Genomic DNA, 13,264 nt, shown 5'->3' with positions numbered 1-13,264 from the left:
AGTTATAGTTAACGATATGAAGGATCTAGGTGATAATGTAGACTCATGAATACATTCTCCTCACTCTCATGCTCACTTACTTGAGTCTCGAAACAAGTTATTAGAAGTTGTAGATGACTCCTCAAAAAGACTCGAAGGGACTTTCTCAAAATATTCGAAAGAACTCTCAAGACTTGACTTTTAACTCTACCTTGAATTTGAATTATGAATTCAAGGTTATGATCATGTTAGCAATGATTTCTAAGTGTTTAGAAGTAGTTTAGAGTGTTTAGAATCAAAGGGAGTAAAGGTACACTTCAAAGGAACTCAAACGGAGAAACCGATTGCAAACTGGACGGGGCAGGCGACCCTGGTGCAATGAGTGGCGCGGAAACTACAGAACATCATTTGGGGAGCACTGGCTGGCGCGACGCTCCAGGCCCCAACCCAAAAAAAACCTGAAGAATTTCTTTACTCGTTTTCTCACCGTAACTCGCCTAGAATCGAACGGTTTCTTCCCCAATCACTTGGACTCAATTACTTAACATAAGTGCACTATAATATACTCAATACATACCTCAAAACACTCACTTTCATCTCAATAAATCATCAAAACCCCAACACAACAAGATTTAGGATGAACTTCAAGAACACTTCTCAAGAACTCATCAAAAACTCTAAACTGTCAACTTGAAGAATGAAATTGTGCTTAAAATAACATGATTGGCATGTGGGTGAACAAACCCAACACTATGAAAGCTTACATACCTCTTAGGTATTAAACCCATGGCACAAATCTGCAACAAAACTCAGGAACCTTAACGAATGCTTTGATCCTCTCCTCTTTTCTCTTCTTGAACTCTCAACTAAAACCCGCATATATTAGGATTATAAAACTGAACCTAGTAGGATTAGACCCTTGAAAACTTACTAAAAATGAATTAAATCTGATTTGGTAAAGAAAAGACCAAAATACCCCTCACTATTTTCGGGTAACTTTCCTTAACTGGACAACTTAACTTCAAAAGGGAATATCTCATTCATCCGAACTTGAAACTTAGAAAACTCGATGACATTGGAAAGATAGTTCAAAGACCTTTCATTTTCCATCTCATGGCACACCTAAATCATCATGTACTGAGAGTTATAGTTGTTTGAAGTTGACCCAAATCTTAGAAGAACTTCAGAAGGACTTGAGTGAATTCTCTTTAGTTATTCTTGGAACTCAAGGTGGTACATCTAGTGACCTAAACACTCAAATTTTTTTAAATTCCTTGGGAAAAACTTACTCATTACGAAGAACGGTTCGAGTCTTAGTTCAAAATTTTTCTAGGTGTTACAAAACCTTCCTTTAGTGGAAGCATTATTGGAGATGTCGGGATATGCAAAATTCATGAAGGAGCTGGTCACTAAGAAGAGAAGCATGGCCTTCAAATCGATTTAAGTTTCTCATGCTCGTCACCACATTAATACCTTTACGTTTTTTGCACCAAAACTCTAAAGCAAAAAGAGCAAAAAGGGTCTAGGTAGTTATTGAACTGCATTTTTTCTCACTTCTTCACTAAATCTAGACTCTAACTAGGTGGGTATGCAAACCCAATTGCTTTCTTGATTTTTATTTTTTTTATCTTTACTGTGGGGTGGTGTTAGAATGTTGGGAGGTTTTTGATTTCTTTCTCTAATGAAGCTGCATTCTTGTATTTTGAGTGGGGGAGAGGGCGAGAGAGAGAGAGGGGGCAGGAGGAGAGGGTATGAGAGAGCAGAGGGCAAGAGAGAGGGAAAATATTTGTTATAAAAATAATATATTGTTCTTTTTTTTTTATAATATATTAAAAGTAAAATTATTTTTCATAAATAAGGTGCTAATTTTGACTAGTTTAATATTTTTTCATTTGAAATCTGCTATCTAATAAAATAAATTATTAAACATAATTATCTCCCCGCTCCATCGAAACAAATGCATAGACAAATTTTAAAAATACTTATAAAATACATTTCTTAACGATTAAAAAGATAATCTCAAAAAGGTTAGACGGCGAATGGAAAGCCTGAAATTTGGTTGATATTTATTCTGATTGTTGTTGCATTCATACGTTAGACAGAAAGAGAAGGGGACAGCACAGTCTGTGTTGACATACAATTATTAGATCAAAACCATCATTAATTAGATACTATTTTTTCAAAATATAATTTGATACACTTATTTTACTAGTACTAGCTAGTATAGTAAGTTAGATATATTTTTGGAGAACTCTTTTAATTTACACAGAAAGAAAAACAAAACCCTTTTGAAGGGTTGTCTTTTCTTTTCTTTTCTGTTCTTTTCTTGTGCGGCTAGCTACCATTTTTAGTGTAAAAGTTTGTTCCCCCTGGAAAAAAGAAGAAAAGAAAAAAGCTATGTCAGGTTTATATAATCCCAAGTTTTCACCTGCTAGAGCTGCTTCTCCCCAGATTAGAAGTACACCAGATGTTGACAGGTAATTGCTTTTTCCGTAATTTTCTGTTATATAATCAATCAACTTACTCATCAAATCTTCATCTCTCTTGTTAGTAATCACTACTTGTCAGAGCTGTTGGCGGAACATCAAAAGCTTGGACCTTTTATGCAAGTTCTTCCTATATGTAGCAGACTCTTGAATCAAGGTTACTTCCTTGTATTGGATCTACCTTTTTTTTGCATTTTTAGCACTTAGATCGGACTCAATTGGATATCACTTACATTTTACTCCTATCTCTACCTTTTGCGATGCAAATGGAACAGAAATCCAACACTTACACATGCTAAATTGGTTCATTTCCAACTTCATGTTCACAAATCACAAGCAGACATTCAGAAAATTGTATCTTTTCAAATTGATATAACATGGTTGTGCCGATAATCACTAGAAAATTGTTATTCAAGCTTAGTGATACTTGTTTGGACTGCAAATTGTGTGTCTTATTAATTAGTTATCAGTTTTAAATTGTACCCTAAAGGCACTTGTAGCCTTTGGCTGTATGCTCTTGTTACACGCTACTAAAAAGCTTAAGAAATTGAAAATGAGGAAAAACAAGTAAGGTGATGGAGCAGTCATTTGTCAAACTATGTGCTGGAGAGTGTGGGTTTGAATGTGATCTAAATCCTTGCCGGAAATGATATCTGGCCAGTTTAGTAACCTTCGGATGTGCTCGGGATGGAATTTTGATAAGTAAGGTTTTACCTGCAACTTGAATTTGTTAAGAATCTTAAGTCTGATGATATTTACAATTTGTACCTCATTCCTCTGGGGTACACGGTATGATATGTTAATCTTCTTAATCTTGTGGAGCTTAATCCACATTCCTTTTCCAACCTTTGGTGATAATCAAATTGGCTGTGGTGTTAAAACTATATTTTTTCTTAGTCATGAACCTGTTCCTTAATTATTGATTGGCGCTTGATAAATATGATCTGGGTTTCAGAGATTTTAAGGGTTTCTGGAATGCTGCCGAACCAAGGATTTGGTGAACTAGACAGATTGCGACATAGAAGTCCCAGTCCTATGGGTTCAGCAAACCTTATGTCAAATGTTGCTGGAGCAGGATTGAGTGGTTGGAATGGACTTCCCCAGGAGGTAATTGTTTTTTTGATGTTATCTTTGACACTTGGATCAATGTAGCAAATGTCTTCTCTTAACTGGACTATCCTTTTATATCTTGTGGGACACGTATAGATGTTAAATCCTGTTAATGTCTGCCTAACTGAATACTGCTGTTGGGTCCAAGTGAAGCAAATGGATATAAATTATCTTAATGTCTTCACATCGATGGAGTATGAACAGTGTGTTGTGGCAACTATTGTTAATAAGTTTTTTAATACCAATAAAATATATTAATTAGCATGCTTGCCTGTTTCTGGACCAAGTGCATTAGTTTACCAAATAAATCAGCTTCTTTTTCTTTTATCTTCAGAAGTATCTCATTATTTTGAATACCCCCCCTACTTATTTTAGTAAGTACTACATACATGCTTTTTTTTGAGAAGAGTGTCAACCATATGATGAAAATCCAAAGAAAAAAAAAGCAAAGTTAGAGCTTTATGGTTCTGCGTGATTGCAAGTTCAAATTTAATTTTTTTTTAAGCAAAATAAGTGGCTGAATCCATTGGAGTATGTGGACCAAGTGTACAAGAATTCCTTACCCATTGAAGGTTACGCCTAGTTGATGTTCATAGGTTAAGGAAAGCATATATGCTTCAGCCACTTATTTCAAAACAAGTGGCATCTGGCGATAAATCATAGTCTAGAATCTAAATTGAGTGAATTTGCTGTTTTTACTATCCTGAGTTCCTCACTATTTTTAATAATTGGAACTTAATAGCTGCCTGCTTTATATTTGTTTATAAGTTATTAATAACTTCTTTTTGCTTTCTCAAAAAAATGAGTTAAAAGTACTCTACTAACTTAGTACTTTAGGAGTTATGCGTCACTTTTATCTAAGGAAAAGACTCATAAGTTTCTAGATGTTGTTAAATGGAACCATAGCAGTGGCTAGATAGAGAACACGGTACCTATAGAGAAATAATACAGAGTGCACTTTGAGGCTGAGCATTCGGAGGTAGCAACATTGTCTATGCAATTTGGACAATCTTGTCCTGGAATCAAAATAATTTTTACTTGAAGCAGCTGTACTGCTCTTACGCTTTCTTCTTCCCGAAATATATTATTCTACTATTAGATTTGGCAAAGGTTGTATTTGACTTTTGGCATAAGTTTGGTGGAAATACCTCACAACCTGGTCTACATGGTCAGGTTCCATAACAAATAAAAGAAGTGTGTCATCTGCTCTATGCGGATGATACTATCATCTTTTGTGAACCTACAGCAGAACAGATTAGCTACATCAGAGTGATTTTGGTTTTGTTTGAAGCAGTTTCAGGGTTGAAATCAAACTGGGGAAAAAGTAGTCTCTTTCCGGTAAATGAGGTCCCTCAGATCCAGCAACTAGCAAATATATTGGGATGCAAAGTGGAGCATTTGCCTACCATATACCTGGGCATTCCCCTGGGTAGCAAACACAAAACAATGGAGATATGGAATGGTATTCTGGTGAAAACGGAGAAGAAACTTGCTAGATGGAAGGCACAATACCTATCCCTAGGGGGTAGATTGATCCTCATAAACTCTGTTCTGGACTCTTTACCAACGTATGTGATGTCCTTGTTTCCAATCCCAGCAAAGGTGGTGAAAAAACTAGACAAGCTTAGAAGGAACTTCCTATGGAAAAGCAACAAGGAGGGGAAGGGTTATAACTTAGTCAACTGGAAGAATATTCTTCTTAGCAAAGAAAGACGTTTAGGGATCAGAAATTTGAGGCTGCAAAATGAAAGCCTTTTGATGAAATGGCTATGGAGATACACTAAGGAAGATGCAGTTCTCTGGAAGGAGGTTATAGTAGCAAAATATGGAGAACTAAATCCCTGGTGTACAAAAATCACCTCTGAACCATATGGGGTGGGAGTATGGAGGACAATCAGGAACCTATGGCCACAAATGGAAGGAAATATGTATATTAAGGTGGGTACTTGAAACAAAACTAAATTTTGGAAAGATGGTTGGATAGATCAAACCTCTCTTAGAGAGCTTTTTCCAGATCTGTTTCTAATCTGTGAGAACCCTGATGCTAGAGTGAGTGATTGTTGGACAGAACAGGGATGGGACATATCTTTAAGAAGACTACTTAATGACTGGGAGGTGGAGAGGGTGGCAGCGCTACTGGAAAAACTAGCTGGAATGATTATAACTACAACAGCAACAAACAAGATCAAGATCCTGTGGAAACATAGCAAGGATGGAGTCTTCTCAGTCAACAATGCCTACAAAAGAGGACTAATGGGGATGACAGGGGCCCCAAAGTATAATTGGAACTACTTTTGGAAGAGTGACATTCCTACAAAAGTAAAGTGTTTCACCTGGTTAGTGATAAAGAGAGCATGTTTAACAGAAGAATTTCTACAAAAGAAAGGCAGACAACTTGTTCCTAGGTGTTTTTTGTGCAACTTGACAGGGGAAACAAATAACCATCTCTTCCTGCATTGTAAGTTTACTGCTCAAATTTGGAACTTGTTTCTCAACATCACAAGCATGAACTGGACAATGCCAGAACATGCATCAGATCTGTTGAGCTGCTGGATTAGGAGGGGAGGCAGTAAGAGTCAAAAGAGATGGTGGAAGCTAACACCATCATGTATATGGTGGTCAGTCTGGAAAGAAAGAAATGGAAGATGTTTTGAAGAAAGATCCAATTCCATCCACAAAGTTAAATGGAATTGTATAGTATCTCTACTTTTTTGGTGTAAACAGCTTTGTATACATGATATAGAACAGATTATAGATTTGATAGGAAATCTGTAATTATCCCTTTTTGGAGGTAGCCTGCATACCCTTAATGCTGAAGAATTCAATCTTACCAGTTTCAAAAAAAAAAAACAAATAAAATGGAATCTCATTGGATTCTAATGCATACACTAAAACGAGCTGTTTTTTTTTTTTTTTTTTTAATTCTCTAACATTAAGGACATGCTGGAGACCTCTAGAAATATTGGGTTGATTTTGGCATACTGGTAATTTTGGCGTACTGGACACTAAAAGGAGCTGCTTATTTTATGACACTAATATAATATACTAGGCCTGATTTTGTGTTCTGATTTAAATTTCTATGAATCATGTATTTCTTCCTTGTCAGCATGTAATTTGAAGTACTTGACTTATTAAATGAAGTTCTTTTACTCGTAGAAAGATTTTTCAAGCTACTTTTGCATAGTTATTGATTGCTTGATTTTCAGTGAACCTCTAGAAATATTGAGTTGTCTGCATGGACATACGAGCTGTCACTTCATATCGTTCATTCTTTAAAGTAAAATTGTTTAATTTTAATTTGGTTGGGTTTTTATTTTAGTTTAGGTGAGAGACCTGGCAATAATTATTCAGGTTCACAAGGACTGCATTAGACAAAGAGAACAATTTTAAGCTAGATGTATGAGTGTAGTTAGTGTGAGTCGATGAGATCAACAGTGGGCCCGTGGAGACGAATGCAGCATACCAGAACATCACTCTTTCTTGCCCCAAGGTTGTAGATTGGTTCTTTGCCTTGTAGAAGTCCCAAAAAAAGAATGATTGTATTGCAAATTGATTATCTGGTTGTAGATCACAGGATATTTTTTTTCCATGTGCATCCTAATATCTTTTGTCCACAATCAAGGACTGAGCAAGGATAGCCGAGCCCTGCAATTACATGACTTGTCCTTGCCCAGTTCATTGCTTGTAACCAACGCTTTGGACGCTGTGCAATGTTACTCACAACTAGTTTTAAACTTTATTTAAGGAGAGAGAATGTTTAGCTGCAAAGCTATCTTCTTCAGACGTAGATATTTTCTAGGTCTTTGGTTTCCCTTCCCATGCATTTCCTTTTGGGTGCTATATGTGTCCATAAGCGGCGGAGTACGGTCATCTGATTGATCCAGAGTTGAAACAAGCATATGTCGACATTGGAGGGATCTCAAGTCTCTCATGCATTCCATGTATAATATTGCAGTCTTAAGGATGTGACTGACACAGTATATGGACACAAATTTTGGAAGCTTCAGATTATCTTTTGATAACAAGGGTGATGTGACTGTCGAATTTAGCTATATTCTGAATATATTTTGGGAACAGAGATGTTTGACTCATTGTATTTGTATTATCTCTTGGGTTTCTCCATCTGGACATCAATTTCTCATAATACCAGAAAATTGCCCCCCAAAAAAACAAGATAGGTGAACCCGTAAAATGCAAAATTGGTTCCCTGAGAATTTTTGTTTTATCACTTCTCTGGGTATAGTAATTTGAAGGTAAGAATGCGGGATTTTGGCTGGACAATGTGTGAAGATACAGACGGTTTCTAGCTCGTTTTGGAGGCTATTATCGCATACCGATTGTCACATCAGTTATAGTTATACTGGTTGTCACATCAATTATAGTTAAGGTTAATACTCTGACTGGTTTCAGCAGTATAGCTGTGTGCAATTTGCTCCTGTTGAACACTTTCAGGACTGATAGTTTCTTTTTTTGTGCTTAATTATCTCTCAGTCGGCATCCTTCTTTATTTTTACAATCCAAAGTGCCAAGCATTTTGTGCTGTCAGATAACTGGTTCTCTTCTTCTTTGCTAGTTATTTTTCCTTGTTTTATCTAAAATACCAATTCTCAAATTTGTTACAGAGGTTGAGTGGACCTCCTGGAATGTCTATGGACTGGCAAGGGGCCCCAGCAAGTCCTAGTTCGTACACTGTGAAAAGAATATTGCGGTTAGAAATTCCAGTAGACACTTATCCAAATGTAAGGCTGTTAGTGCTGTTGTTTAACCACAGTTTGCTTTGGAATAGGTATATAGCTTAGTAGTATAGGCTTGTGTGAACTTTGAACTAACTTCATTTTGGATTTCAGTTTAATTTTGTCGGGCGACTTCTTGGCCCCAGAGGGAATTCATTGAAACGGGTGGAAGCTACCACAGGATGCCGTGTTTTTATTAGAGGAAAAGGCTCAATAAAAGATCCAGACAAGGTAGTTTTCATCTTCTTTTCTTTCTCACTACTGTTGGATTGCGTGGTTGATTGTATCACAACTATAACTGTAGAGATATATAAACTATTCATTGTTAGAGCCAATGATTGTCAGGTTTTTCCGACTTCAATTTGGTTTGGAGTCTTGGCAATTGATTGATTAATTATCAGGTCTTTTACTTATTACTTCTACCAATTTGAATAAATAAGTGAATAAATGTCAGGTTACCACATCCTTTTGATGGGCTGCAATTTTTCCCTTAGCATTTCAAAAAAGAAGTGCAGCTGGATCTTTCTATTTGCTATAGCTTTCTCACATTAATCCTTTTAAGTATATTTGTATAAGAAGGGTGTGACTTACCTATCAACGAAGGTCTTAAATATGAAGTGACCCATCCAAAGTGGATATTTAGTGTGGAGATGTATTGAGTGACTGCATTGAAGTGCCTTTTGATAAAGCAAGATTCTAGACAATCAAAGGACAGAGAGTAGAAATGGTGAAAAAAGTTGAGTGCTAGTTCTTGGGATGCATGAAATAAAAACAAGCTATTGCATCTGATAATAAGTGCTCTTTAGTTCAGAGAAAACCAAAAGTTGTGTGAAATACAAGTCAGTATAGTGGAACTCGATAAACCAAGAAGATCATACTGCATCTATCAAATTTCTGTTTAATGCTAGTTCCCTTATGATTTTTTTGTTTATTGTTACTTACAATGTTAAAATATAGACCATATTTTGGTATTTGAAGTTTAGTTACTACAGAACTATGGCTTTTTTTTTTTTGAAATAGATAACTTTGTATTATATCATAAAACAGTACATGGGTTGTACTGCACATACATATGTCTTAATTTCCAGTGTTTTCAGTCTATATTGAGCCTTAAACATCAATTATAGATACTGTCATCGGAGTATAACTGATTACACCAAAAACATAACAATAAAATGCAGCACAACTGAACCTTCTGGACACTATTTTCTATGCTCTCAAAATACCTAGAATTCTTTTCTTTCCAATTAGTCCACCATATACTTGCAAGGATAATTCTCCATCTGTTTCTGTCCTTTCAATTCACCCTTGCTGCCTCCCAACTCTTTAAAGACTTTGAAACCTTTCTGGGCAAAGGTCCAAGAGATGCCTTTGAGGTTTAAAAAAACCTCCATAGTTGTTGGGTACACTTGCAGTGTAGGAATAAATGGTTCACCAAGTTATCCTCACAAAGGAAACATTTAGAGCATAATGTTATCCCTCTTTTCGTCAAGTTATCTTGAGTCAGAGCAGTTTCTTTGGCCCACAACCATATGAAGCATGAAACTTTATGAGGTATTCTGCTTCTCCATATTTGTTTTCATGACCGATTGTGTATTTGTGGGTTTGTCTGATCCATCAGCCTATAGGCTGAGTTAACTTTGCATTTTCCTATGCTATTGCCCTTCCATCACATAACATCTTCCCCTGTTTGTCGCCCATTGAAAGCTTCCACAATGTTGAAAAATTCGACACTCCTACTATTTCCCCATCATTGAATTGTCTTCTGAAATTAAAGCTCCACCCCTGATTTGTCCATAACTATGCTATGGTATTTTGTCATCCCAGAACTATATTATATATGTTAGGGAAAAGTACTTCTAGCCTCTAGGTTTCCCTTTTCATGTCACTCATCTTTCCAGAATCTTGTCTTGCTTCCATTTTAAACTTTGATCCTTGCATTACTCTTAACTTCATCCCATAGGCCTCTTATTGATCTCCACAAACTTACTCCATAAGGTGTAGTCACTTCTATGTCATTCACATATCTTCACCTTCATATTTTGCACTTATTACCCTTTCCATAGCATCTGATTATCATTGACAACTTCCACAACCCCTTTATTCTGAAAACTTTACTCTGCACCTTCAGGTTCTTTATCCCTAAACCCCTGCTTCTAGCCAGTTATCACTACTTTCACTTCACCAGATGAAAGCCTTTCCTCTCCTTGTTGCCATGCCATAGTGATTTTCTCCTAATATTGTCCAGTCTCTTGATGACTCCTGCTGGTATTGGGAACAAGGTCATCATGTAGTTGGCAAGGCATCTTGGACAGAAATGATGAGAGTCGGTCTGCCTCCCAAGGACAGATATTGAGTTTTCCATCTAGCCAATTTTTTTTTCAAAGTTTTCCCACACCATTCCATATATCAACAAAGTTGAATTTGGCACCTAGAGGCATGCCCATGTAAGTCGTTGGCAGAGCACCAATTTCCCCACTAAAGATTGCTGCTAGGCAGACCATACCATAGTTGTGACTACATTGATTGGATACACCAAGCACTTCCTCCAATTGATATGTAGTCCAGAAATTCCTTCAAATAGAATTACCATAACCCTCAGATATTTTAGTTGTTGTTCCTAAGCATCACAAAAAACTAGGGTATCATCTGCATACCATAGGTGTGTCTATGTCACCTCCAAACTATCATTACCCTCTCTGGCAACATCAGAACCTTTCAATCAAGCTTTGTTGTTTTTTGTTTTGATCATACTATTCACCCCTCCATAGTGTGACTAAAAACAAAAAAGGTGACAAAGGGTCACCTTGCCAGAGACTTCTGAGTATTGAAAAATCTTGCAGGGGATCCACTAATAAGCACCGAAAACTTGACAGTTGAAATACAATACTTTATCCATCTCAACCATTTCTGCCCCAAGCCCATTCTTTCCAACATCTTCAGAAGGTAGTAGATAGCTCCAGTTGACATGATCATATGCATTCTCTATGTCCAGCTTGCCTAGTATACCAGGTTTCTTCTGGTTGATTCTGGAATCTACACCTTCATTAGTAATCGACACGGCATTCTGTAGTAGCTTCCACCCGTTTCATTCGCAATCAGCACATCAGTTAGAGACTATTCAATTTGTAGACTCATTTCTTGGTAGTTTACTGTATCTTGTGGAGTCATCTGTGCACGCTGTATTATTGGAGTTCTAACATATTTTCATGATTAATAATTTCAAGGAGGAGAAACTAAGGGGAAGACCAGGATATGAGCACCTGAATGAACCACTCCACATTTTAATTGAAGCTGATTTGCCAGCCAGTGTTGTGGATATTAGATTGAGACAGGCACAGGAAATCATAGAGGAGTTGCTCAAGCCGGTGGTATGTATCTCAGATTTGTTCCCTCTTTGTGGTTTTGTATCACTTTGTTGCGTATTTGAGAGCACCCAAAAATGAAATAAGTTTACAGTTGATTGTAGAGAAGCTATAATTTTGTTACCTTACTTTTTTTATTTTGGAAAAAGGTCAACTATAGAGGTGGTTGACCACGACAACTATTTTTAGTAACTTGACCTTTAACATAGTTGAATATTGAGATATCATCAGTGGCTTCTAGATAGAATTTATTTACTTCCCTTTTTTTCTTTGATGAGAAGAAATTCTCCTATTAGGTGCACTTCTTTTTTTTAGCAAATGAGTGTTTAATTTTTTGCAATGCTTTTATCTACAGGATGAATCAGAGGACTACATAAAGAGACAGCAATTGCGTGAACTGGCGATGCTAAATTCAAATTTCAGGGAAGAGAGCCCTGGACCAAGTGGCAGTGTCTCTCCTTTCAATACTAGTGGCATGAAACGTCCCAAGACTGGCCGTTGAGAGAAATGAGAAATTGAAGTTGTTGATGCTAAGAGAGGTTTGTACTCCTCGGACATGCCTCTCAACATACATCATATCCGCATCACTACCTAAACCCAAGCTATAAATAGACACAGGTCCTTGCGGGTGATTTTTGGTTTGCTTTTGGGTTTTATTTATTTTTTCAACAACAGAAATGAGAAAGAGTAAAAAGGAAAATTAGAACTTATGGTCTATACAGTTGGCTTTTTTATTTAGGTTTGGTCATGTCAGTCCCTTGTAAACTTCATTGATTTATTCTTGTGTTAGTAATTGTAGTGTGAAATATGCTGTTATTGGTACATGGTAGCATTAGCAGTTTGAAGCCAATAGGTCTTTCCTTCATTTTGTTGGAGTCGTACATTTGGACAACTATTATCAAAGAGACACCAATATTGGTGCTTTGACTGGAGTTGGATTTATGTATATTCACCTATTAGTGCAACATGTAATATGTTGAAATGCGACAGTATTTTAAATTCTTTCTTGGATGATCTGTTTGTTTCTTGTGCTAGGAAATAAGAATTGGCCCAAAGGTATCATCCATACAAAGGTTCTAAAAGGGATTTGAGAGCATATTATAGAGTCTGGAGCCTAAAGGACAAAAAAATTTGACAAAAATTTTGAAAGGACACATCAAATTTTTTTCTAACCAAAAGGGCAAAATCGGTATTGATGTAGCGATTTTGTTTTGACGCCGTTAACAGATCAAAATCACTGCCCTATCAGCGATTTTGTCCCACTTTTTTTTTCTTCAGAAAATCGCTACCCGTGCAGCGTTTTTGCGATTTTTTTAAAAAAAAAAAAATTAAAATTGCTGCTATGGCAGCATTTTTATTAAAATGATTTTTTTAAAAATCACTGTTGTTGCAGCGTTATTATAAATTTTGTGGAAAATTTTTATTTTATTTTTTTAGAAATCGCTGCCAAGGCAGCGATTTTAGTGGAATATTTTTTTATTTTTTTACAAAAAAATTTCTGTCAACTAGTCAACATCTAATTGTAAATTTTTTATTTTTTTTTTAAAATCGCTGCCTTGGCAGCGATTTAGTAAAGAATTTTTTTTTAAAA

At 36.3% G+C, this 13,264-nt stretch overlaps 1 protein-coding gene across 1 annotated transcript; it reads left to right on the top strand.

The window, feature by feature from the left end:
• Nucleotides 1–2,234: 2,234 nt before the first annotated feature.
• On the top strand, nucleotides 2,235–12,620 carry LOC125871305 (KH domain-containing protein At2g38610-like). Its single transcript, XM_049551898.1, has 7 exons — nucleotides 2,235–2,456; nucleotides 2,531–2,622; nucleotides 3,421–3,572; nucleotides 8,198–8,314; nucleotides 8,423–8,539; nucleotides 11,536–11,679; nucleotides 12,029–12,620. The coding sequence occupies exons 1-7, from the start codon at nucleotides 2,377–2,379 to the stop codon at nucleotides 12,173–12,175; spliced, it is 849 nt and encodes a 282-aa protein (XP_049407855.1). The 5' UTR covers nucleotides 2,235–2,376; the 3' UTR covers nucleotides 12,176–12,620.
• Nucleotides 12,621–13,264: the final 644 nt, after the last annotated feature.

Source organism: Solanum stenotomum, chromosome 7 (genome assembly GCF_019186545.1).
Source record: "Solanum stenotomum isolate F172 chromosome 7, ASM1918654v1, whole genome shotgun sequence".
Taxonomy (NCBI): domain Eukaryota; kingdom Viridiplantae; phylum Streptophyta; class Magnoliopsida; order Solanales; family Solanaceae; genus Solanum; species Solanum stenotomum.
The sequence above is the reverse complement of the archived record's forward strand: the minus strand, read 5'-3'. Positions and strand labels throughout refer to the sequence as shown.

Coding starts and splice junctions, on each gene's coding strand:
- LOC125871305 (XM_049551898.1), top strand. CDS start 2,377: ATGTCAGGTTTATATAATCCCAAGTTTTCACCTGCTAGAGCTGCTTCT. Junction 8,315..8,422: donor CAGTAGACACTTATCCAAAT/GTAAGGCTGTTA, acceptor TTTGGATTTCAG/TTTAATTTTGTCGGGCGACT. Junction 8,540..11,535: donor CAATAAAAGATCCAGACAAG/GTAGTTTTCATC, acceptor AATAATTTCAAG/GAGGAGAAACTAAGGGGAAG.